Source organism: Aplidium turbinatum, chromosome 13, assembly GCF_918807975.1.
Source record: "Aplidium turbinatum chromosome 13, kaAplTurb1.1, whole genome shotgun sequence".
NCBI lineage: Eukaryota > Metazoa > Chordata > Ascidiacea > Aplousobranchia > Polyclinidae > Aplidium > Aplidium turbinatum.
In genome coordinates, this window is record NC_137484.1 from 7,371,065 (window position 1) to 7,397,023 (window position 25,959).

Sequence of the window (25,959 nt, forward strand, 5' to 3'; positions counted from 1 at the left end):
CCAACTTTGCCAACAGATTGTCATGGTCTGCGAAACCTTGTCCCAGCAGCCCCGCTTGAGAGCATTCAAAGCATTGCCGGTCTCTAACAGTTGGAATAGGTTCCTTATCTTCTTCATCTTTATAGCGAGCTCGCACAATGTCCACAATTTCATCCTCATCTAGAACATGCCCAACTTCCAGGTCATCGTCACCTTTAATGAAATCTTCTCATTGGTTTTGGTTCAGAAGGAGCAGTTTTTTTGAGCAAGTATTTCATGAGGATGGCATAATCTTGTTTCAGCGCGTGATCAATGACGTGCAAATTATGGAATTTTGCTGTCAGTTTCGGTGCAAAAGTGATCCAATTATACGAAAAAAGTGATCCAGTGATCCAGAAAAGTGGCATACATTTACATTGAAAATGTGCATGTGATTCGGGACTTAGAAAAATGATCCAGTTAAGCGGAGTCTACTGTAATAAAACAACTGATGTTGCTCACCCAATTGACTCGGTTACTTGGCTATGTTTATTTGTCAGATTTTTTTTTATAAAGAATCGTCTAGAAATGGTACAACTCCATTGCAAATGATGGCTAACTTCTTTTGAAAGAAAGTTTAATTTGTAAACGCTACCTTCTTGATTTAAATGAAGCTGAATAAATATTATACAACTGTTTTGTATATATAAATATAATTAATTATATTGTACTATTTTCTTCATCTCATTGGTAGCCTATACATTATTTTTTTACATGTTATGTCAATTGATATCATGAATTTTTTTGTGCTTTTAAACCATATTTAATGTGTATGTTATTTTCATCATATATCATAAGGTGGCAGCTGACTTGATGACCAACTGGTCTTTGCGCTGTCTTCTCGTCATATACCACATTTATAACAGTTTATGGCATATCTCTTATTATTCTTATGTTTGTGTTGTATGACAAATAAACTGATCCTGATTCTACTTATTCCTTTTTTTAAAAGTGGAAATTCTGCGGTCATGAGCTTAATGATGAAATATATCGTAGCTAAGAAAACGACTTGACTGTGAGTGTGAAGTTGTAGTAATTTCCGGTGAAAACCAAATGCTATAAAGCCACAAATTAAACAAATAAAATACCTACATTCTTTTAAGTTAACTGACGGATAAAGAGTTTAAAAATGAAGATTTTTGTTAAATAGCATTTATTGTCACAATGAAATGGGGAGGTGTAGGTTCTTGCAGAATGCAGATACTATCAAGGAAGAGAGTTATGTTTAAAACTTAAGAAACTGCTGGGCTAGAGCCAGAGATAACTATGATGATGTCATCTCTGTTGGAGTTACTTGTTGTTTAAATGCTGTAGTAATCATTGTTACCTCTGCTAAAAAATTAATATTTTTTTAATCTTTTTTCAGCTAATAGTTTAACTTTGTCGCTCATGAAATCAGATTCTTTCTTATTGTCATCGTTTCATAAACACTACAAAAAAACAATGTATCTCATATACATAATCTTATTCTGAATGTGTCTAGTTGTCTACTTGTTTATATTGGCAAGGCATAGCCTATGTCTTATAGTGCATTGCAAGTGAATTTGTTGAATCGTTTTTTGTTTTTTTTTCTTCATATGGATCAAAAGGTCTGAAATAAATGTTTAATATATACTAGTGATCATTGGCGTAATTTTTTTTAAAATTTGACGAAATTAGGGGTGCTCTAAGTTATCTTATGAAAATTGTCAATATAGGCTAATCCATGGCCACCTGGAAATACGGCCTGATTTGTCACATTTTGCAGATTTTGATTACAGCTACTGCTAGTGCTTGACTGACATTTTTTGAGATGTTTTTACTTTTTGCGGTTTCCTAATGACAAAAAACTTTTTTGTTGCCTTGGGGAAGCAGCAGCAAATGAGAAAAAGCAAGTTGAAAAACGCAAAATCAGACTGTTATTGAAAATTAACAGTCTGACTAAAATTTACAAAATCAAATTTTCTTTGTTTTTCAACATGTGAGGATGTTAAAACTTATTGTGTCATCTGGGGAAAAGAATAAAGAAAGCATAAAAATATAATTTTTGGAAAAATTTATTCAAACGTTCGCCCAAAGTTAGAAAAACCTGGAAATTTTTGCAAAATGTGACAAATCAGGCCGAATCAATTGAAAACCTGACCGATGAAAAATGTTAAAACAAATGACTCAATCTAATAGTAAATTCAACCATGTTTATTGTTTAGCCTACGTCATGAAACGTCGAATCAACATAAAAGAAGATAATTTTGTCGTATGTGTAATCGAATAGACTGCAGCGGTATGTCAAACGTGTTTGTGCTTAATTGTTACGGCAGTTACGCAATAGTACAATCATGTCTGCCTTTGATATGTATGGCGCTGCGTGCCACCCACAAATGTAAAACACTGAAAATATTGCGCTTTGGTGAAATGACTTTCAAGAAAGAAAAAAACCCGTTATTTAGCAATGCAAATTTCCATTTGAATCGGTGTATTTTGTATGCAAACCAGGGTCCAGGGGTGCTCTCGCATTTATGTTGCTACCTCAGATTTTCATTTTGGGGTGCTCAAGCACCCTTCGCACCCCTGAAATGACGCCTATGCTAGTGATCATAGGCGTCGAAATAGGGTGGGCAGGGTGGGCGACGCTCACCCTGCCGTGAAACGAGGGTGGGCAAAGTATGTTTCGCCCACCCTGTTTTCATGACACTTATGAAGTGTTCGTTACAATTATTTCCGTTTTTCTTAAACGCTGGATTATCCAACCAACTGCAGCGCAACTTCTTGTTTTACGCTATGTCTCTCGCTAAGTATCCGACAGAACAAAGCAATTCCGCAACAACGCTGCGTGGAAAAAAAGGGGTACTCACTGGCCACTGCACTGTTGTTGTTAGGGCAACTGCCACAGCTGGCAATTCCTGGTGAGAGAAAGCCACGTTTGATGTTTTCTCCGAATGGTCTCACTTTCTTTACGTCACAATCAAACTTCAGTTCTCGGTCAGCGTAAGGGGATGTGAATATGACATCACCTAAGTATCCGACAGAACAAAGCAATTCCGCAACAACGCTGCCTGGAAAAAAAGGGGTCTGCTACTATTCGGCTAGTCCGATTGGGCTGATCCGATTCGGCTAGTCCGATTCGGCTATTACCCTTTTCGGCTACAGCCCGATTCGGCTAGTCCGATTTGGCTGATCCGATTCGGCTAGTTCCCTATTGGGCTACAGTCTTTAGCGGTTAGTTCCCTATTTGGCAATTTTTTTGAAAATCCAACGATAATCCTTCTGTAATCCAACATCGTTTCTTTTGCATTCCGACAAAGAAAAACAAATTGAAATGAAATTTAGCGAAAAATGTTTGAACTATTAAATTTAACTGTTTGCTCACATAAAATGGACAACGACGTCTTCTGTTTATTTAGAGAATGTTGTAATATCGCTTCTTTTATAGTTGAAATCATCGAAGCTTTAGATGAGTGGGGTTTAGACCTAACCATTGAGATCTTAAAACTAAAAAACGAATTAAATTTATTTTTGAACTATCAATGTTTGCTCAGATAAAATTGACGTGTATCATGCATCGCCGTCTGCATGCAAACTTAGAATATATTAGAATCCTCAACTATTACAAAATTCTAAATCCAACGACGCCTTCTGTTTATTTGCAGTAGAGAATTTTGTATTTTATTCCACAATAGTTGATCTCGAAGCTTTAGATGAGTGGAGTATCATAAATCATATTTATGACACCGGTTACATCCCTAGTGATATGGTACGTTCTATATTCATAACTTTACCAAAAAAAACCGGAGCAACAGAATGGTCACTCCACAGAACAATTAGCCTTGTGAATTACGTAACAAACAGCTTACTCCGAATCATGTTGATGAGATTGAGACCAAAACTACAATCGGAAATTTCAACAGCACAGTTTTTATTTGTTTCAGACAAAGGGACCACAAAAGGAATTTTTACATTAAAATGATAACAGAGAAATGTATGTCCGGTTCTTCTGTTTATTTAGAGGATTTTGTATTTTAATTCAACAATATGGTATCTTTTGCATTCTTGCATTTTATCCAGTGTTTACCTTTGAGTGCTTTCCCAGACGGCAAAATACGTCATTTTTACATTCATTCAACGTCTGCAGACGTTGAATCAATGTAAAAATGACGAGTTTTGATGTCTGGGTTCGTTCAAAATATGTGTTTTGCATGAAAATAACAGTTTTCATGATTACCAATAGGGGTTAATGAGATGAAGTCTCAGCCAAAACGTGTCAACGAAAAAAAGACAGTTGCCAAATAGCGTTTGCCATAAAAGATGAAGTTAAAACCTAAGTGGCAGTTCAGAGTAAACCTGGGTTTCGGCGTTACATGACCTGAAATTCCTTTGGTTAGTTCCTTCGTTAGACTCTCAGTTGATGTTACTTGATCATGGCAGAGGAATCGATTAGTACGCAGCGCAAAGGTGAGGTTTTTCTACATGATGGCTACATGTTTCAACTAGCTCAATATAGTCCAGACGGGCTTAAGAAATACTGGCGTTGTTCCCGACGTGATGAGAAATGCAAGGCTCGCATCCACACTTGCGTGGCAACAAATCAGGTAATAATGTGTGTTATGATGACTATATTTTGATCATTTGAGAAAATGTGCCAAGAAATGTCAAGTACTTGAATTGTAATAATCGCAACCATTGTTCACCTGCATTGACGTTGGACCTGGGAATGCACCACGGACTGGCCTAATCTAATAATTACAACTGCTTTGATAGTGACGTTGTGCTATTACTTATTACTAGGGCCATTTTTTTTACCTAAAAAATTGAAAAATATGACTTTATTTTTTGAAATATATGATAATATATGACTTTGTTTTAAAGCATCAAATTTATGCTAATCTCTAATTAATAACTCGTATGTAAGTTTTTAAATGTATTTTGAACAATAACACACTCGAACAACTAACAAAACACTTCTGTTTCGCTTGAAAATCATTACAAAAATGCAAATGTCTAATGCATCCACTGGCGCCGACTTACGGGGTGGCCAGCCACGCCACCCCATAACCTCTATGGCATGATGGCAGCCACCCCGTTTAGGTTACATTACTTACTGCAAATAAATGTAATTTGAACGGACGTTTAAATCTTTTTTTGATCATTGGTTTTCGCTTCAAGTCAACGTAAAGCAAGGGGTGAACCAATACAGTATTGCGAAGAAAATGATTGTTTTTGTCACAAGCATGATACTCGCGTAACATCAAGCAAGCTACGTGAAGATTACGCAACACGTGGCTACGAGTTTTTTCCTTGTTGTTGTTGCGATCGCTTTATTTGTTACTTGGCATAAGTCATTGTTACATTTGTTAGGTTTACAATGGGATTTATTAATCAATAAAATACGATCTTTCCATTGCCTCCCTCAAAAATCTTTTTTGAAAAATTTTAAACTGCTCATAATATCGCTATAAATTATGACAGCTATAAAATACTTGGAAATAAAATTATCTCGATGATTTATAGCTCCACCTCCTAAATGAATATCTATTTTCAAATTTTATTAAAAAAAATGCAATTTTCGAAACTTTTTGAGTTTTTATTTAAAAAGTGCACCTAGTAAAGTAGCAGTTTTAACGTTCTGCAAATTTACACGTTTATATGATTCTATTCGAGGAAAGCTACACCCCCTGCCAATTTCCAATAATGAAAGCAACCTTTTTCAATTAGTTAAGATTTTGCATTTTGAATTATTTTCCGATTTCAATTGGAGTGTACTGTCATCTACTTCTTGCTTTAATTTCTACTTTGTTATCTACTTCATGCAGTAATAATGTAATATTGCGTGTCAATGCGTGACAAATTGTGAGGCGGGAATTTATTGGTCTTACATAGGAGTTGCTTGTTACATCATAGAAAAAATTACGAAAAGTTGTCCTGTAAAAGTTTTGAGGAGGGAATTTATTGGTCTGACATAAGTTAGGAGTTGCTTGTTACATCATAGAAAAAATTACAAAAAGTCGTCCAGTAAAAGTTTTCCCCGACATTCCAGTTTTATTCAGCTTAAAGATGCCACCGAAAAAGCGTTCAACTGTCGCAACTGTTTGATCTATTTGCAAGCAATGAAACAATCTCATTAATGCTTCCAAACGTGGTCTGCATTGTGAAAATATACTTATCGTTGCCTTCCACCACCTGCGAGGCGGAGCAATCGTTTAGTAATGCACTCAGGCGCATAAAAACCTACTTGTGATCTACCATGACGCAACAGCGATAGAACCACATCCTAATTTTAAATGTTTATCAAGCTGAAGCTTAACGGTTACAACTTGACCAGTTGATTAACAGTTGGATTGACAGAGCTGCCGTTCGCAAAAATACTTTTGCCAAATGTTAAATGTCGGAGCGACAACGTAACAATAAAATTCACGACATACTTTCTGTGGTTTGTTGTAAAGTTGTTTTGTAAATAATCGAGCTACAAATCAGGTGTGAAAAGACAATTGCATCTACGAAACACGCTTAGTAAAAAACAAAAACATGCAGTTTGAAAGTTTTTAGGTTGCCATATTGTGCTATCCGCCACCCCGTGCAAAATTAAAAGTCGGCGCCTATGCCGGTGTCATAAATATGATTTATGATCTCAGTGGTTAGGTCTAAACCCCACTCATCTAAAGCTTCGAGATCAAAATACAAAATTCTCTACTGTAAATAAACAGAAGGCGTCGTTGGATTTAGAATTTTGTAATAGTTGAGGATTCTAATATATTCTAAGTTTGCATGCAGACGGCGACGCATGATGCATGTCAATTTCATCTGAGCAAACATTAATAGTTCAAAAATAAATTTAATTCGCTTTTTAGTTTTAAGATCTCAAGGGTTAGGTCAAAACCCCACTCATCTAAAGCTTCGATAATTTCAACTATAAAAGAAATTTAATAATTCAAACATTTTTCGCTAAATTTGTCGGAATGCAAAAGAAACGATGTTGGATTTTGTTGGATTACAGAAGGATTATCGTTGGATTTTCAAAAAAATGCCGAATAGGGAACTAACCGCTAAAGGCTGTAGCCCAATAGGGAACTAGCCGAATCGGATCAGCCAAATCGGACTAGCCGAATCGGGCTGTAGCCGAAAAGGGTAATAGCCGAATCGGACTAGCCGAATCGGATCAGCCCAATCGGACTAGCCGAAACGGGCCATTCCGGAAAAAAAGGGGTACTCACTGCACTGTTGTTGTTACGGCAACTGCCACAGCTGGCAATTCCTGGTGAGAGAAAGCCACGTTTGATCTTTTCTCCGAATGGTCTCACTTTCTTTACGTCACAATCAAACTTCAGTTCCCGGTCAGCGTAAGGGGATGTGAATATGGCATCATAATGAACATGACAATAAAATAACCAATACAAACTAAAGAGGTACTGAAACAATCGCTTTTACAAATCAAAATGCGGCAAATCCGAAGGCGCCACTTTAAAGATAACAGGTCACGAGTCACGCGCTTTTTAGGTCGCAAAGGAAAACATAAAAGAAGTTTGTTTAGTTTAGCAGCGCTCATAAGATCGCAAGGCGCAAGAAAGAGAACATCCAACCTATTAAAGCTTAATTGCTGCAGCGACGCTAAACGCAGTCTTTGTGAGAAAGACTAACCACACTCTTCGAAATTACCGTCGGCAATTGCCGAGGTGATTGTAAGGACCACAAGATTACAAGAAAAAAACTAATTTTCTTAGACTACACCAGACTAGGATGTTGATTCAATCTTACTATTGCTGGATGTTTTATTTCGGTTACTTCGCCGGCGCTTAGACACGTGCCCAGCTGGGAGAATCTTTTATAGAAATATCACCCTATTTGCATTGATTTAACTCCAGTAAACGTCAAATTATTGTAAGCATCTACACTCTACAGTACTCCTTGTTGCGCCTCGCTTTCCGTTATCTCGTCCAGCTGATACAGCATCTGATGATACCGATTCTGACTAGTTCATCAAACAGACTTTGTGTTGCTCGCAGTGTCCCAATTGTGCCGAAATTATGTTGGCTTATAAGCTTACGTAAATCGAGGCAATCTTCTCGCAGGGAGCTCTTGATGTGTTACCTGTACCTGGTTGAGCAATTAACGTTATTTTATGATAATTCAACGTCGGTAAATGTCGAATTAATGTAAAACAAACGTAAATTTCTTATTGGGCATTGTTACGCCCGCCGGGAAAATTAAATCGATTTGTGCTGACTCGAACGTTGAATCAACCCAAAATTAACTTACTTTCCCCCTCCCGGTGAGTTTTTTAACGTGAATTACCGTATCACGGAATGGCCCGTTTCGGTGAGTCCGATTCAGTGAGTCCGATCCCTTAACGGGGGATTTTTTCAATTTTTTTTTTAAATTATCGAGTACCGTAGCCTAATTATCATTGCCGTTTTAGGGTTAGGGGTTAGAGGTTAGGAACTCACCGAATCGGACTCACCGAATAGTAGCACACCCACCGTATCAGCGTGCGTATCGCGTTGCTCGGTTTATCACTAATTTTGGTATTATTACATCACAACAAATCAAACAATGCGTTCATGATAGACTACTCTAGTATATTTTTCGCTTCTCGTTTTACATGTTTTAGTACAATCTTTTCCTACTAAGTGTTCACAGCAATTGCCGAGGCAATTTTCAACTTTTGGCCTCGGCAACGTTTTTGCTGAAGTAAAAATATGCTAATTTTGAAGACTGAACCATTACGAATTTGCAAACATATACAAAACACATTCAATGAAATCTGTTTGAAAACTCTCGCCCACCCAGAATTCCTCTTTTCTAAGAAAAAATCGACGCCTATGCTAGTGATAGTAATCTATGTGTATATTTTACTAAATTTGTTATCAGTTAACAGGCCTCGAAATTCGTTTTTGTTGACGGTGGACAAACGTGTCCGGTCTGAGCAGCTATCTCGGCGGACAAATTAAGTCTTACGGCGGACACACCAGTTTTAACGTCGATCGTCATACTTAATCCCTTTATCTTGATAAGTCTTCGCCATTTGAGAGCCATAGCTACGGTTTAGGCTTTTTAAAATTTCAACGAAGTCACTCTGAAAGGCTTTCATCAGACCAACGACGTGCGCTTGACGCCGTGTAGCTACTAAATATGATGATGATGATGATGATATGATGATTGTTAAAAATTTAAATTCTATGGACTTTTTGTGTCTGATGCAAATAAATAATAAAAAAATAATCCGCCGCATAACTAATTAACTTCCACCGAACGAGGTCGTGTGGCTTCTTACGTCACAATGCTCTGAGCACGAGTCGGAAAACTTCTACACTAACGCGTAACGCTACTATTTTCTGATGTGCAAAGTTTCACTAGGCTTTTTTCTTTAGGTTTAGTTTTGCGTGTCATGTGAGCGAAAGTGACGAAAAGAATAAACAAAACATTAGAAAAAGCACAATTATTTTTTCCCCTCTCCGTGATGCGGTCGCCTCTCCAAAATAGTATCAGTATTCCACGAGACCACGGCAGGCTCGGAGTTATAATCAGCGCAGTCAAGGCCATTCAAACATATGCGCATGATTAGAGCTTTAATAACATCGATCTTCAAAGACGTGCGCCAATCTTCACGAGATCACTGCTTGTCGTTAGGATACGTGATACCGAGATCTATTCCGTGTCTTTTCTCCAGACCGGCTAGTTGAGGGAAAAGCGTAAATGCGAGCTCTTCTTTAGCGATAAAATATGCGATTTCAAACAACCTCTTAATTTTGATTTTTTTTGTCACTCATATTGTCGATGGCCTTGATGACCGGAAATTGATGGCTTGGGGTAAACGATGTGTTGTGATCTTTGACAGAGCTAATCCTTACATTCGTTGTTCCTTTAATATATATGCGTCTATCACCACTAAAATTCCTAGTAGTAGGTTCATCGCCCTCATTCTCACTTTCAGAAATTTCCCTGGGCCTCTTCTTTCTTACTGTAATACCAAAACTTAAGTTTTGCGGCATCTTGCTGTAGTAGCCTATACTCTTATAATCTAACTTTGTAACCAACCTTGCATTATCAATATTACTCGGATATCAAAGCCAGACATTGTGACATAAGACTTGAACTAAGTTGCGCGTGATTAGTGTAGAAGTACCGGTACTCCCATCAATTCTTAGCTAAGAATTCACCTCTGTTACGCTGATTCAATGTCATCAATCGTTGAAGCAACGTAAAATTCGAAAGTTTTTCTACTTGAATGGAAGGTAAGAGATACAGTATTAACTTTTTCTAGATGCGCGCTTGGAATGCGATAATTTCTCATTCCCAGCGCAAATTATATTCTTGCAACAGTTGTTCGTGCTATGCAATGACGATTTGTATCGCCAGTTTCTGCGGTATTTCTCGGCGGACAAATATGACCGATCTAGAGGGTACTTCCCGCGGACATCACATGCTGTGACGGCGGACATGTCCGCCGTGAATTTCGAGGCCTGAGTTAAGCAGCAAGCCTAGTGTAGTCAATCTTGCTTATTCAGTCCACATTGGTTTGCAAACTTGTCAAATACATTCATTTGAATGGATGTTACATTGAATGTAGGCATCCTGAACAAGCCTGATCCAATTGTCCTAGCTAAACTATATTTTGTAATGTGTAGCCTATTTGAAATACATGATTTTGGTTGTTCAAATATTACTTAACTGTTAGATTTCAATTAGAGAGATTAATTTTGTTTCTTATTCTGTTTTTATATTTAATTGGAAAATGTTATATACCGGTATAGTTAGCAAGCTTACATTTTAAAATGCCCAATTCTGAGGAGAAGAGACGATTTTCAAATATTGACTTAACACATCCGAGATGGAGTCAGGAAAACTATATTGGGAGAGCCAAACACTTTTTCACAGGTATGGTCCCTTGTCAATTGTTTTATTTATGGACTACGATCATTTGAACATGAATTAAATATTGAAATAATCAATTTTTATTACATGACTGCTTGACTGGCTATGAATAAAATAATAAACTTTTTTAACAGTTACAAATCCACTGAATGTATTCCTATCTTCACAAGAACTTAATGAAGCCAAGGCGCTCTTTATAAAAGCCAGGTGAGCTGAAATTTTCTAACTTTTGATCTTGTAAAGCGCTATGTTTAATATCCACCAAATCTCATAAAATCCCTCATAATAAAAGGTATAAAGATTAAAAAGATATATTGTTGTATAGGTCTGATAAGAAAAAGGTTGATGTTCTTTAATTTCAAATCTTTACAAGGAAAATGAGATTCTTTTTGAATAAGATCCTTTTAATGTTCCCAATAGGAGTAAAACAGCCTGTTAGGTTTTGTATTGAATATGGTAGCTGTATTTGTTGAAGGAACATAAGATGTAGGCCAAATTAACTTTGTAATACTTCAATGCTTCATTAAATTCTCTTTTTACCAATTGGACTGTGAGTGTTTAAATTGGTTTGGATGGTATATACTGTAGTTTTAAAGTCTCACATAAGTATTTTTTTAACATTATTTACCTTAACGTAAGTTTAAATTTCCGTTGTTTCATCCTTTTGTAAAACTGCATTTACATCTACGTTTTTCTGCAGAAACCATGAAAAACTTCCACAAAATACAACGGAAGATGATTTATGGAAAGCAAAGTATCGTTATGAAAGTGCGTTCCACCCTGACACAAAGGACAAAATGTTCATATTGGGACGGATGTCTGCGCAAGTTCCAATGAACATGACCATAACTGGTTGCATGCTCACCTTTTACAAGTAAGAGCAATTTGAAATTATTATTTTTCCACATGAGCCACATAAAATGTGCATCAGATTTGTGTTATAATGTTACACATTTGTAGTACGGTACGATAACTTTCAAAGCTTCTGAAATTCTATCAATCGCTTCCTGCTGATGAACGTTGCTAGGTGCTGCATTGTTGCATCGTTTGTTGTCTTGGTGAAAGCCCAATGTGATGTTTAATCAATCCGTTGTCAGGCTGCCCCAGTCAGCAAAACAGGTCTTCTTACTTTTATTCAACGTCTACACTACACTCTACAGACTTTGAATCAATGCAAAAAACGCCAAATTTGCTGACTTGAGCATGACCGAGTGGTAGACACATGGGTTGGCTCCATTGTCGTCAACTTAACTGCAATGTCCTCCATTGCAATAAATATTAATTTTCCTGCCATAGGTCCGGGTGATACAACAAATTAAAACTTGTGCAGTAACTGTTTATCACGCAGAACACTTCGTTGTCTTTGCACTTACTGTATAATAATAATGGTATTGCGAGCACAGTAGTGCTTTTTCTCATTGGTGGTGAGTGGTGATAAGATTCCATTTTTGATTGCAGGACGACACCGGCAGTAATATTGTGGCAATGGATAAACCAGTCGTTCAATGCTGTTGTTAATTATACGAACCGAAGCGGAGACGCTCCAATTTCATCTCAGTAAGTTCTGGTAACTATATGTGTTTTATTGTTTATGGAATAAAAAGCGGCTGCCAAGCCGAGTGATGAGAAGAGGTCTGGTACCGCACTCGAAAGCCTACCGGTTCGACACCGCTAAAAGCAGTCGGCTGTGTCTTTGGCAGGACATTAAACACATGCCTGAAGGTGGACACAAACATTGGCTTCCTTGCCTTCCCGTCCACTTAATCTAAATCTTCAACCACTGGTTACGGTAAAAAAGCGCATTGAGTTCTTGCCGCAAAAACCACTTTCTGAATTAATGTAAATTACAGTCAGAGTTTTGGAAACGTTTATCCTGCGCCATTCGCATTAATTATTTCATAACTTTTTGAATAAAAGCAATAAGTTCTGCTCTTCAATAAATTGTTATCATGTCATGTGCATTGAAGTGAAACAGCCTACAAAGACGACAAATCTGTTTGCAAAACTAGCTGCTTCGTAATCAAACAACTCGAAAGCTGAAAATAAAAGGACGTAACTTGTTCACTCAAATGTTCAGTGTGAGGAATCAGATTACATATGATATCGTTACTGGTTTGACTTCAATTTACACTTCTTTAACCTTGGCGTGGACGGTAAAGGTTGAATACAGAAACAAACACCAACAAACAAAGGAAATTGACGCACATGCTCGGTGGCTAGAATGCAACTTTTGAACAGTTTTGTTTAAAAAGAATATTATGTTTTTATGAGCTTGACAAACTTTTCACTACATCATTTCCACAACACAATATATATCCTGGGTGAATAGGGTGATACAAAAAATCCAACGTTGTACTGTATCTTAAAAAGTTACGCAATTTTGTTTAATTCCACAGTAACAGCAAAGTTCAGTAATATGGCTCTTCAAAGCAATGGCTTATATGATAAGCGAGTTCAGATGTATTACCGGCATTTCTTTGTGTAGCGTCGCAGATGCATTAATACAGTATATGCATCTGCAATTTGCATCCACGCTAAGCTTACTTTGACAGTTTATGTGGAATCAGTTTTCCATTGCTGCAATTTTTGCGACAACACTTCACTTTTTTGTTGCTTTAACCTCCCGGACGTTGAAAAAACGTTGATTTTCATACACTGGATTGTTTGTATCCCAGCCTTGGTGAAGGATTTTCAGTGGTATTGTATTATACCTGTACTATCATTGCAAATTACGTATTAATTCATGAAATAGCAATTTAGAAGATTTGTTTAACACAAGACAGCAAATATCCGACGTTTGTTTCAGGGAACTTATGCCTCGCTATGTTAGCCCAGTAACCCATGTATGAACCAACCAGTGTGTTTGAAGTTCAAAACGTTTAGTATTGTTCTTCGAACCTTTTGAAGCGTTACATTTGATTGTACGCACAAACATGTTCGTATTTCCACAAGCTATCCAGGCGGCTAGCGGACGTTAATGATGATGGCGTATGAGCGATCTTTCCAGGCTAGATTGGAGGGCAGGAAATCTTCAGCCACTCAGCAGTCTCGTCGTCCAGGATTCTCAGACCATGCGCACCGTGTGGAGGCCGGTGGGTTAGGCAGTGGTGGATGACATGGTCTGCGGTCTGTTCCGTGGACGTTAAGACGATGTAACAGCAACAAAACAACGTTTGCTAAGTGGAAGGTTCTACTTCCTGTAATGTCCCGCTTTCTTCTGTCTAGCCAGCCAATCTTTTTTACATAAGTTCAATGTTAGATTCATGTTGAAACAGACTGATCTGCTGGCTGGACAGATTCATTGGTGTTATTTATTTCAACTTCTAACAGACGGTTACTCACCTCATACGCTTGCGCCACCACTGGAGCAGTAGGAACAGCTCTGTACCTCAACTCACTTACAAAGGTATCTTCCTGATTTTCTGTTGTAGGTTTTGTGATTGTGTGGAAGCGATGTGTTTCTATTGCATTTTTATAGGGAGGATTGATTTTCTTATGTGTGGAAGTGGACTTTGCTTTCATAGATGATACAGTGGAACAACTGCATTGCGCTCCAAACCTATACCAAAGCATAGAAGTGTTGGTTTTTGTCAGTTTTGTGAATATCACCGTTTCATCTTTGATTACAAATTTAATGAAATTAATTTTTAAAAAAATGAAAAAGGACAAAATGTCAGAAAAATTTGGCAACCCTGAAGTCGGAGTCGTATCTTTCTCGCCCGACTCCACAGCCTTGGTTGCTTTAACGCAAATGACACTTTTAATCAACAGTCTCATGCATCTTTTCCAGAAACTCCCTTCCCTGGTTGGTCGTTATGTCCCGTTCGCCGCTGTCGCCTGCGCCAACTGCATCAACATCCCGCTGATGAGGAGCGCGTATGTTCAAATTACATTACATCTGTTTGTGTTACATCACAGCCACGTGCTCTTGGTGGACACCGTGCCCAGCCAGGAAATCAGTCTTTTTTTACATTAATTCAACGTCTTCAGAGACGTCTGAAGACGTTAAACCAACATAAAAAGGACTGATCTCCTGGCTGGGAGGCACTCACTGGAATTGTTGTTAATTGAAAAAGTTTTGACTGATTAAAGATTTCTTGTATGATTTTCTCAGTTAAACATGTTTAAATTCAGTTCTACAACATTATGCGCTCTAGTTTCAAACAAATGTTCATGGTACGGAAACATCAGATTCTTTCGCTTTTGAAGGGTTTAGTTGGTTGGTTTTTTTGGTTTTGAATCTTTATTTTTGGACTGACAAAGCCTTGATAGATTATTCCTGGTGGTTTCGCATACTTGTAGAGGCTCTTGACGCAGGGCCGGTTACCGAGATTGGCAGGGTGAAGTTTTCCGTTTGTTGAAGTGTTGTTGCCAGGGAATTGTTCCATTCACTAGGTGCGCTAAATGGAGAGCAGTCCTAAAATGCGTTGCTCAAGCGCGCACCCCGAGAGTCGAACCAGCGCCGCGTGATCTTGAAGCTTCTTTGTCCACACAGTCACACGCTAACCAACTGAGCTGTCGGGTTAAAGTGGGATATTGTGATATTTTTTGTTACATTAATGACTTGAACATGTGGCAACTTATTAAACAATAAACATGCTCCCAAATAAAGGTGTAAAGTTTTATATAAAAAAAAACAAAAAAAAAGCTCTGATATAGCATTTAGGGTTATAGGCAAATTGTTCGTAAGCAATTGTTCGTAAAGCAATAATTGTTCGTAAAGCAATTGTTCGTAAGCAATTGTTCGTAAAACAATTGTTCGTAAACTGTTTTTCGTAAAATGAAATCCGTAAAACAATTCTTCGTAAAGCATTTCTTCGTATACATCAAATTTTAAGTGCATGCACGAAAAAATGCTTTAGGAAGAATTGTTTTACGAAGAATTAATTTTACGAACAATTGCTTACGAACAATTTGTCGGACACCAGCATTTAGTTTTCTTCACCTTAGTTCAACGTCTGCAGGCGTTGCATAGAAGTAAAAAAATGATTGATGTTCTTGCCAAAATAGTGAATTGCTGAACGCAACACGTAGTTCATCACAAGTTCAAACGCTGAAACATCTGTTTGGTCTTCAAAATGGTCTTTTCTTAATGTTGTTCTTGCTCTCCGAAACGAAGTTGAAATTATCTTCAGATACGGCAGCAATGTCTTATCATTGCAGGGAGTTATCTAATGGGATTCCAGTCACAACGCTGTCGGGGGAACACGTTGGCGAATCAAAGACCGCCGCTAAGAAGGCAATTTTCCAAGTCATCTTTTCAAGAATAGGAATGGCTTTGCCGGGAATGGGTAAGCAACTAAGCAGCTACTGGCGCTGACAACGGGTGTGTTCATGCGGCAATTTCTTTTGCGTTTCGTCTCGAAAGATTACAAAGTGTCCTAAAAGTCTCCAAAACAACCCAGACAGCAGATCAACCGTTTTTTACATTGATTCAACGTCCGCAGACGTTGAATCAATGTAAAAGACGGTTGAGTTACTGTCTGGAAAGTGTCTTTTTGTCACTTTGTGTTGAACTGTTTGTTTTGTTAGTTCTTGATGCTAAACAATATGCCACTCAGCTTAATTTTGCATGATAGGCTACGCTTTCATGTAACCCAAGTGGGTATCGAACCCTTGTCTACTGATTCATAGGCGGACACTTTATCTACTAAACCACCGAATTCATGAGTTTTAAACATGAAGTGATGATTAATATACGTTTCCTATCAATGTTAGCTGCATGGGAAATAATGTGAAAGTTTTATACTTTTAGTCAGACACACCGATTTTAATTGTGTTTGTTAGACGTTGATTTGCGTTAATGCCAACCATGCCTTTCAGCAATACCTCCCTTGATAATGAACAAGATGGCGAAAGGAAATTTTCTTAAGGTAACTTTCGTGTTGTCAAATCACTTTAAACTAAATTTCAGTTGCTACACCAATGACATATAACAATGGGCAGCAGAATTTGCTCCTGTAATTTTAACACATGTTATACTGTCCCAGACAACAAATCAGTCGTCTGCAAACGTTGAATTAATGTAAAAAACGACTAATTTGCTGTCCGGAGTGACGCTGATATTCTACTGGTGCATCATTCATTGATGGTGACGTCACATGTCGTAAATTTTCACAGAATTAAATTATTTTTAGTCTTTCAAATTCAGCACTTAACACGAACGGTTTTTTACCAGTTAGCACTGAGCGGAGGTGGGCATCCGCTACTTCAAAAGTAGCGCTGTACCGCTATTCGGGTTAAAGTAGCGTGCGCTACCGCTACTTTTCTCTTAAACGGTCACAGCACTTTGTAACGTCAAAATAACCTTGAAAACGAGTGATATCATTCGTTTACACTGGCATTTCAATCAACGTCTTTACAGAAAATACATTGGAGATAAAATTTATTGTCACGCATCTTTCAAAAACACGAGCATTTCAAAATGCGAATCGCTAAGTCCTGCCTGGTTTGGCTTCGGCACGTCTTTTCCAACGGACAAAAGTCTCTCCATCGCAGCACTGGAAGGAATGGCGAATGGGGATGTTGTATTTAATGAACAGACGTTTACAATCGCACTTCAAGGAGTTGCTTCTGTCTGATAAAAGACTTCCACAAATTGACTCACCAAAAAATTATACTCGGAGTCGTGACTGTGGTGTTGGTATTACTCTTGTCGATGTCAACGTGGCTTGATGTTTCAGGCAATTGTCGAATGATTTCTGCCTTAATTTTTTTACGCATTTAATTTCCAAAAACATATATATTATTATTTTTTCAAACTTTAAATTAGAAAGTAGCGGGTAGCGGCAGTGCGAATGAAAGGAATGTAGTGCCTCTTCGCTACCGCTACATTGAAAAAAGCAGCGCGCTACTGCCCACCTCCGGTCTGCTACTATTCTGAGAATCCAATTCGGAGGCGCCGATTCGTATATCCTAATTCGGATACAGCTTTTTTCGGTGATTTCTAAAATTCCACAGTGGCATCTGTTTATGGAGAAGAATTAGCTTATATTGTAATCGAGGGTTTTCAAACAAAGTTTCAGCGAGACAAAAAAACAGTTGTCAAACGGCGTTTCATGATTTATAATGGAGGTTAAGAAAATAAAGTCTCAGCGAAAAAAACATTGTCAGTTGTTCCTCCCTCAATGCCACTAGCACGATCCACCACTGTCGCCTATACCAGCAAGATATCAGCTAATTTACATCTACCTCATTGAAACAATAACCATTCGTTTGCATGGGTATGGGAAGGTAAACACAAAAAATGACTATCTAAAATTCTAAACGATTCCTACAAATTCTTTAAATAAACAGAAGCCGCCGCTGGATTTTCAAGAAATCACCCAATCGGTCGTCTTTGAAACAGGCTGTCTCCGAATTGGGACTTCTCCGAATCTGCGTTTCCGAATTACATTTTGTGAAACGGGCCATTCCGATCCATTTTTTCTTGTTGGATATGCCGCTGCTGTATAACCATTGGCGATGAGAATTCGCACATCTGGCGGTGGCGACTGGCGAGGATGGACTTTTGATAACAACTGTATTTGAACAACAGGCGAACTTCATTTAAAATATGTTTTCTTGATTTTTCTTGCCGTAATTTTTTTGGTCAACCTATTTCTTAACTTCTGAACAGAAATACCCGTGGATGAATGCTCCTGTGCAAGTTGGAATCGTCGGGCTGTGGCAAGTGGAAAATATGCTTACTTTTTGATGTTTTTGGTTTGTTTGTAATGGCGACCTAGGTAGCAAAGTCGTTCTTTTTATCGCTTTAAAGGTGACGAACGCTTATTTTTAAGTGCGATATCTTCAGTTAAGCAACCAAGTTAATAATTTTTTTTTCATTAATTATCGTAAATATCCAACATAATAAAGACGCAAATCTTGTTCACAAACAATCAAAAACGTAACATTAAATGGATTCGAGGTAATCGCCTTGTATTTTACAGCCTTGCTTTCGCCACCCCCTTGTGTTGTGCCTTGTTCCCTCAGATGAGGTAAGTTTTTAAGCTCATGCAGCTAGGTTGCGATCAGTAGCGTTGACAAAGGGTCCAGGGGCACTTTTGGACCCGGGCCCCGGAAGCCACCGCATATTCTTTGCATATGGTGCGTTTTTGTAGATGTGTCTTAATTTGAGCCCCGAGGGTCTCATTGGTATCAGGCCCAAATAATCCTCTCAGCGGCCCTGGTTGCACCCTACAAGTTTCCCCCAGTTAGCGACCCCTGATATAGGTGTTGCTAGAAATAAGCTTTACGCGCATATACACCTGGGATCCGAACCTAATCGATAACTTGAGCGCTTCATGTTCAATCTTCTGCAAGTTTCAGTTCGTTAATTTTCTGTCGATTTTCACGAAGTTTGCCATCAACCTTAGAAGTTATTTATTTCAATTACAAACGTCAAAGTTTATATGTTTTTTTTATGCAAATACTGTATGATTTGTTTTTGAAGTATGTGGTCACAGCGGTAAACCATAATCTCTTCGTGAGAAAATTGTAACATAAGATTCGCGGATCCGTTCGTCTGTATGTAATGACCGAAAAAGAAACACTCTTCTGAAACGTCTATTCAAAAAGTGTATTTCTGTAAAATTAGCCCGCGGCTATCGAAAATGGGGTGCAACGCGGTACACCACTAAAAACTTGTCACTACAATCCAAACTACTTAGATAAAAGACGGAAATTTTGTCCAGCTAGCAAGCACTAAGCAAACAGTTAAATATGCGACTAACTTTCAAGCAACAATTTTACGAATGACGAGAATAATTTGCAATATTTCAAACGCACGTAAGCAGCTATGTGACGTTATAATGATACCATTATGAAGCTATTCCAGCAGGTGTTCAAAGGCGATGATGCAATGTTTCAACAGGTGTGATACAAGTCTTACGAACGATGGTACAATCTTGGCTCATTTTTTAGGAAAAATTCCATGACGTAATACGCTAAGATTCAGTAGACCTGAACGGTTTTATATGACGTTTGATATGAAAATTGTCCGTAACAGTATGACTTGATGAAATTTTGAGTTGACAGCCCCGAATGCTCAATCTGGCTGGCTCGAATGCTCAATCCCTTTGTGAGCAACACGTGATACCTGTTTCCCAGACAGCAATTTAGGGTTGTGTGGTAAGCACTTAGCCTCACTCTGAGATAATAGGAACGCCACGTACACTAACATTTATGTCGTAGAAACGTCAATATTCGTTTATTTCTGTTTCCAGTTCTTTGCCGGTGTCTCGGCTTGAAGATAACTTGCAACAAAGAATCAAGGAGCGTGGTTTGAAAGTCGACTACGTTTACTTCAACAAAGGCTTATAACCTCATTGCTTACGAACATATACCAACAATCCATGCTTTGTTTTCGGGGTTCAAAAATCATAGTTTAATTTTCTGGTTTTTTAAGAACCTTTTACATTTATAATGTATGTATAATTGTATAGGCACAAGGCGCCAAACACGATGGTTGTTCTTAACCAGTGTACGGTACTACATTAAATATAACGCTTCTGGTTCTGCCACTTCCCATGGCGTTTTTAACTTACCCCTATACAGTCGCCTTACTTCAAGGGACCGCTTTTCAAAAGCCTCAAATAACTTATTCTGTACATTGTTCTGTGTTGTTACACCATTTATTCAACCGGACCAATTTGAATTAATTTCGATATAGTTCGATTCAATATAGTTGATTGCAACAGTTGTTAAATCCATAATCCTATTGTTTTAAGTGTCTTAAAGTTTTAAAATTGTTACCTTCTTTAGCGTATTAACCTGCATTATATGATATGTCTCGTATTATTCCACAACATTCATTATCTTCATACTCAAAATATCGACTGTGTGGGTGCGTTAGTAAATAATTCTATTTTTTCAGCGATTCATCTCATTTTTGCAAAGGATATTAGCTCTAATTAGGAAATATAGCGGTTTTTTTTGGTGTTTACTGTATATCGAGTTGGTTGCTCTGTCGTTCTACTTCAATCAAGAATAAATTCAGATGCTCGTGTGTGTTAAGCGATGCAAAATATTAGCGAAATGGCCAGTAGGCTAATTGCGGAATTAGGCCTACAAATTTTTGTAACAATCAACTTACAAAAGAAGTCATACTTGACCGCCATTCTGTAGCAGTGAAGCAATCAAAACTTTATAAGAGTCTTTGGGTCGAGCTTCCGTCACGATTGTGGCAATCTTTATCCTCTCTTCTTTAAGAGCTTTTAATCCTGGCAGTTTTGTATACTTGTAGAAACTTTGAACCACTGACGCAGGTCTGGTCGTCAGAGGTGGGCATCCGCTACATTAAAAGTAGCTCGTTACCGCTACTTTCGCTTATCTGACACTAGGGAGCACTATTCTATTCGTTTACAACTTTACGTTGTCATGGAAAGCACGTTCTCGATGAGATTTAGTTGCTTTTGAATCTTTATCCTCGGACTGCCTTACTAGGTTATTTCTCGTAGTTTCGCATCCGTGTAGTAGAGGCAATTGATGCAGGGCCGGTTACCGAGATTGACAGAGTGAGTTTCTTATTGTTGAAGAGTTGTTTCGAAAAAACGTAGACCAAGTGGGATTTTGTTATCTTCTCGTGCGGCTTAGAGATCTAAATTTCTGCAACTCTTTCTCAGATTTTTAAGATACTGTATTGAGGTAGCGAAAAGAAATAAAAATGAATCTACGGAACCAGGAAATCAGGGCAAGATCAGCATAGGTTAGGGCGGTTTCACGAAACGAAAAACGGTAGGGGAAGGTGAGGTAAGTTGTGCCAGTGGGTAAGTTGAGCCACCCCCTGTAACTCGAAAAATAAAAATCGCATCAACTTTCTACTGCCATCTACCTGACCGTTTATTTTATATGGAGCTGTTCTGTAAATATTATAGGCCTTTGTCTTGTAGAAAGACAGAAAAACTGTTTTTAGTGATTTTGGGAAGTTTTTTGAACTTTTTGAAAAAAAAGATTTTTTGAGTTGTACAAAATGTCTGTGGCATTCACCTGTATTGATATGTCTAACAGTAATCACTAATGTTAGCTTATTCAGAAACTATTAAAGTGAGGTTGCTAGCTCATATATGACTGGAGAAATTCCCGTTTAACTTTTAATGGCGGCCTTGAGGTAAGTTGAGCCAGTGATGTACAGGTAAGTTGAGCCGGTGGCTCAACTTACCTCACTTCAGCTGCCAGTGTTAAGTGATGATATATGTAGTCATTAAATAGATAACAGAGTGTATTTTACTTTTTAATAGTCTAAATCTCTGGAAAAATAATTTGTCCATTAGTCTATTGAAGTTTGAACTTATTTGTAACCTGAAACCTACTAGCAACATGCAAGGGAAAACCCGACCTGTGTATTACATTGGTAAATTGAATGCTTCAATGAAGATTGAGAAATTGAGGCCAACTTTTTAAGAAAAGTGCCTGGAGAGTCCGAGGAAAAGTTGTCCTTTGTCTTTACAGCAGACGATGAGTGTGCTTTTCTTAAAGAGGATGTTGTTAAAGCTTTTTCGCGTTTTCGTTTGCAGAGGGGGCATTGGTCCCCCTGACCCCCCTCTCGGGAGCCCTGATTCTACTGAATAGCGTCATTACACCAATATATAATGGAAACATAAGCTACCGGGACGCATCTTTTGAAAATGTACCATTACATAGGTGTATAGAGGGAATGGACCAATCAGAGGGTTAGGGAAAAGGATAGTAATAATATAGTTGCTAAGATCGAGTTTTCGACCAACCAACATGGCGTAGAGAGTATGCTATTGGCCAGAAGACTGGAGGTCGTTGGTTTGAATCCTCTATTTTGGTTAAGATGTCTTTGATTTGGGAATTTGTAGACAAGTTTCCTTTTAGGAAACGTATTGTGGTACACTTTTAAAAGGTGCTACCGGGACATCCGCCACTACATGTAGTATTCATTACACACTTTGTATTTTTTTAGTGTCTGAATCAACAGTACAGAAGATGTGGTTACAAATTGGTGGTTCACTTGATAACTTCACTGATGCAGCTCTTCAATATTACATTCGTGCATTCGAATCCACCACAAATGGGAGCGAACTTTTTCACAAGTTTAGCTGTGATGCAATTGAAGTGATCCCAGGTTTATTTCACGGAAAACTTCAACGTATGAAAGCAGTGGAGCAAACAAGAAAATTGTTTGATGTGTTTCTGAGGTAAAAACCAAACATATAGTGGCATTTTCATTCTATACCGATGCTATAGCTTGTTCAACCAATGTAGCTTATCAACAGTGATTTACATTTATTTCAATCATGTCTGGTACGACGAACGACAGTTCTGCCAGATTTCAGAAACTGCCTTCAATGATTAATATGCTTATCCAGTGATCTCGTGGGATTGCTGTTGACTGAGCCAATCCCAATCTCTCCGTCTTATCTTCAAGTACGAAACTTGTCTTAATTCAGTCTGTATTTATTGGTCCATATCCAAAAACTTCATATAAAGTCGCCAAATAGATAACACAATTGTCTATACCAGCCAGTAAATGAGACATACTCAAGATGCATAAAACGGGGCAAGATGCATATTTTAACTTTGCCTACATTACCATAAAAAATAGCACGAATTTACGATTTGTATACCATTAAATACTCTTGCCAGCATCTATGTTCAATACACAAACATTAACGTTTTGAAATTTACATTTCAGAGATGAAAATAGCAAAGTTTCACAACAACAAACGACTAATACGGTGCTTACAACTGATGAAATACGCATAATAGAATATATTGGGGGATACGTGTTACGAAAATTGAAGCGCAGTGCCACAGATGAACAACAAGGCATTTTGTCTAAACTAGAAAGTGACACCAGTTGCACAGCGGGTTCATCTATGATTGACACACTACAAAACGACGAATACGGAACATCACTGAAGCCAAGTCCTACTCTGATGAAAATTTTGCTGAAGCTGGAAGTGGATTTTCGAAAACATTTCAGCTTTTGTAATACAATGCAGACTGTGTTTAAGGAGATATAAATGCTATTATTATTATTATTATTATAATTTCATGATTCAACTAGCAACAGTGCAAGACTATAGCCTAAGGTTTTAAAAACATTGTAAGACTTACGACGCTAGTCTAGACGGCTTATTAGAAATTCAGGTCCTTCAAAATTGATTAAGTTGCTGACAGGCTAACAGTAGCCTGGCTGGGTTAACTTTAGGGCTGCACTAGAGTTTAATTTTAGGCTTTTGACAATAACATAATGTTAAATAATAGGTTGAAAATAGCCTAACATGTGGATAGCACATGTGAAGAGAGGGGCGTTCTTCCCGGCTATCAGCACAAGGCTGAGCACTCGCTAGTACAGCGAGCAGCTGCGATTCGCTAACCATAACAAATCGGCTGCCGAGAAACATATCGTTGATTGGAAAGTCTGAATGGCTTGCGTGGAAGCTACACCGTTATGGTTAGCGAATCGCAGCTGCTCGCTGTACTAGCGAGTGCTCAGCCTTGTGCTGATAGCCGGGAAGAACGTCCCTCTCTTCACATGTCCTCTGCCCTGGCGCCTGCTGGTTTTGTTGGCTCTTTCTTTGTTTCCACAAAGATAAGAGTTAAACTAACTGGTAAAGCGGTGGTCGACTTTCTGGGCAATGCAGAAAGAGCCTGTCTCCCTGGCCCGCTCCGCCATTCTAAATTTGCGGACGGGTCATGTAACGTTTTCGATCCACACTCTCCCTCCACAGGTACCTCGACTCCCCAGCCTGGCCCCCGCGACCTAAGCTGGTGGACTTACCCCTCCGGGTGCATCGTCACGCCGCTCCCCGCCGCCGCGGGGTGTGGCAGGCCGGTTTTCTAAAGTCTTCGACCTGGCTATGTTTGTTTGTGCTCTCTCGCCGTGTCAATTATTTGTACCCGTGCGCTGTTGATGCAAATAAAACAGTTTAACACTAGTGGTGCGATACTGACGAGCCCAGCCTCATGGGCGAAACACGGTGTCTATCGCTGTCAATTCTTGCTACAAATCGGCTGCCGAGAAACATATCGTTGATTGGAAAGTCTGAATGGCTTGCGTGGAAGCTACACCGTTATGGTTAGCGAATCGCAGCTGCTCGCTGTACTAGCGAGTGCTCAGCCTTGTGCTGATAGCCGGGAAGAACGCCCCTCTCTTCACATGTCCTCTGCCCTGGCGCCTGCTGGTTTTGTTGGCTCTTTCTTTGTTTCCACAAAGATAAGAGTTATACTAACTGGTATATTTTTTGTTTCTATTGATTAATCGAGCCTCTGCTCCACATTTTTATTTGAATTTTATTTGCCACGAGAACCAAATTATCCTTAAATAGTTGACTCTCTTCCTCGTGGTAGACCCCAATTTTATCCGCTCTGCCTACTGGCAGACCGGGTATAAGAGTCAAGTACCTGCGCCGAGGTCGCGTGAGGGAGCCGTGGGCGCCGCCCGGCGGTCAATTACTGCCGGTTCCAGCGTCCACACGCGACGGGTCGCCCGGCCCGTCGCAGGCCATCTTTCTGGGCAATGCAGAAAGAGCCTGTCTCCCTGGCCCGCTCCGCCATTCTAAATTTGCGGACGGGTCATGTAACGTTTTCGATCCACACTCTCCCTCCACAGGTACCTCGACTCCCCAGCCTGGCCCCCGCGACCTAAGCTGGTGGACTTACCCCTCCGGGTGCATCGTCACCCCTAAATCACGCCGCTCCCCGCCGCCGCGGGGTGTGGCAGGCCGGTTTTCTAAAGTCTTCGACCTGGCTATGTTTGTTTGTGCTCTCTCGCCGTGTCAATTATTTGTACCCGTGCGCTGTTGATGCAAATAAAACAGTTTAACACAAGTGGTGCGATACTGACGAGCCCAGCCTCATGGGCGAAACACGGTGTCTATCGCTGTCAATTCTTGCTACAAATCGGCTGCCGAGAAACATGTGGATAGCACCTTACCCATGGTACAAAACTATATTACTAATTAGCCAAGCACCTTAGGCGGTGAGATAGCTCAGTGGTAGAGCTCAACGCACATAAAATCGAAGGAACATCCCATCTAAAACTCTTGTGATGTCCGTTTAATCTACTGCGCAAGTGTCTGTAGTGAAGCGTGACGCCCGACACGTAAAACGGAGCAAAAAGAGGAGTTTCCACTCATTGTGTTATAT

General features: G+C 38.9%; 2 protein-coding genes across 2 annotated transcripts; both read left to right on the forward strand.

Moving 5' to 3' along the window:
* The first annotated feature begins 10,744 nt into the window (after nucleotides 1-10,744).
* Nucleotides 10,745-20,848, forward strand: LOC145781585 (sideroflexin-1-like). Its single transcript, XM_082593256.1, has 11 exons — nucleotides 10,745-10,863; nucleotides 10,995-11,067; nucleotides 11,561-11,734; nucleotides 12,319-12,417; nucleotides 14,191-14,266; nucleotides 14,651-14,736; nucleotides 16,024-16,151; nucleotides 16,684-16,733; nucleotides 18,479-18,528; nucleotides 18,792-18,839; nucleotides 20,067-20,848. Exons 1-11 carry the CDS (start codon nucleotides 10,761-10,763, stop codon nucleotides 20,161-20,163), a joined length of 984 nt encoding a protein of 327 aa, XP_082449382.1. The 5' UTR covers nucleotides 10,745-10,760; the 3' UTR covers nucleotides 20,164-20,848.
* Nucleotides 20,849-22,158: 1,310 nt separating this feature from the next.
* LOC145782407 (uncharacterized) lies at nucleotides 22,159-23,831 on the forward strand. The gene is made up of 3 exons (XM_082594188.1): nucleotides 22,159-22,192; nucleotides 22,769-23,003; nucleotides 23,513-23,831. The coding sequence occupies exons 1-3, from the start codon at nucleotides 22,159-22,161 to the stop codon at nucleotides 23,829-23,831; spliced, it is 588 nt and encodes a 195-aa protein (XP_082450314.1).
* The last annotated feature ends 2,128 nt before the right edge of the window (nucleotides 23,832-25,959 follow it).

Excerpts from the sequence above, each read along its gene's own strand:
- LOC145781585 (XM_082593256.1), top strand. The coding sequence starts at position 10,761 with ATGCCCAATTCTGAGGAGAAGAGACGATTTTCAAATATTGACTTAACA. Across the intron at positions 14,267-14,650 it reads ACCTCAACTCACTTACAAAG|AAACTCCCTTCCCTGGTTGG; the intron begins GTATCTTCCTGA and ends CATCTTTTCCAG. Across the intron at positions 18,529-18,791 it reads GTTGGAATCGTCGGGCTGTG|CCTTGCTTTCGCCACCCCCT; the intron begins GCAAGTGGAAAA and ends TGTATTTTACAG.
- LOC145782407 (XM_082594188.1), top strand. The coding sequence starts at position 22,159 with ATGCAAGGGAAAACCCGACCTGTGTATTACATTG. Across the intron at positions 22,193-22,768 it reads CCGACCTGTGTATTACATTG|TGTCTGAATCAACAGTACAG; the intron begins GTAAATTGAATG and ends GTATTTTTTTAG. Across the intron at positions 23,004-23,512 it reads TTGTTTGATGTGTTTCTGAG|CAAAGTTTCACAACAACAAA; the intron begins GTAAAAACCAAA and ends AGATGAAAATAG.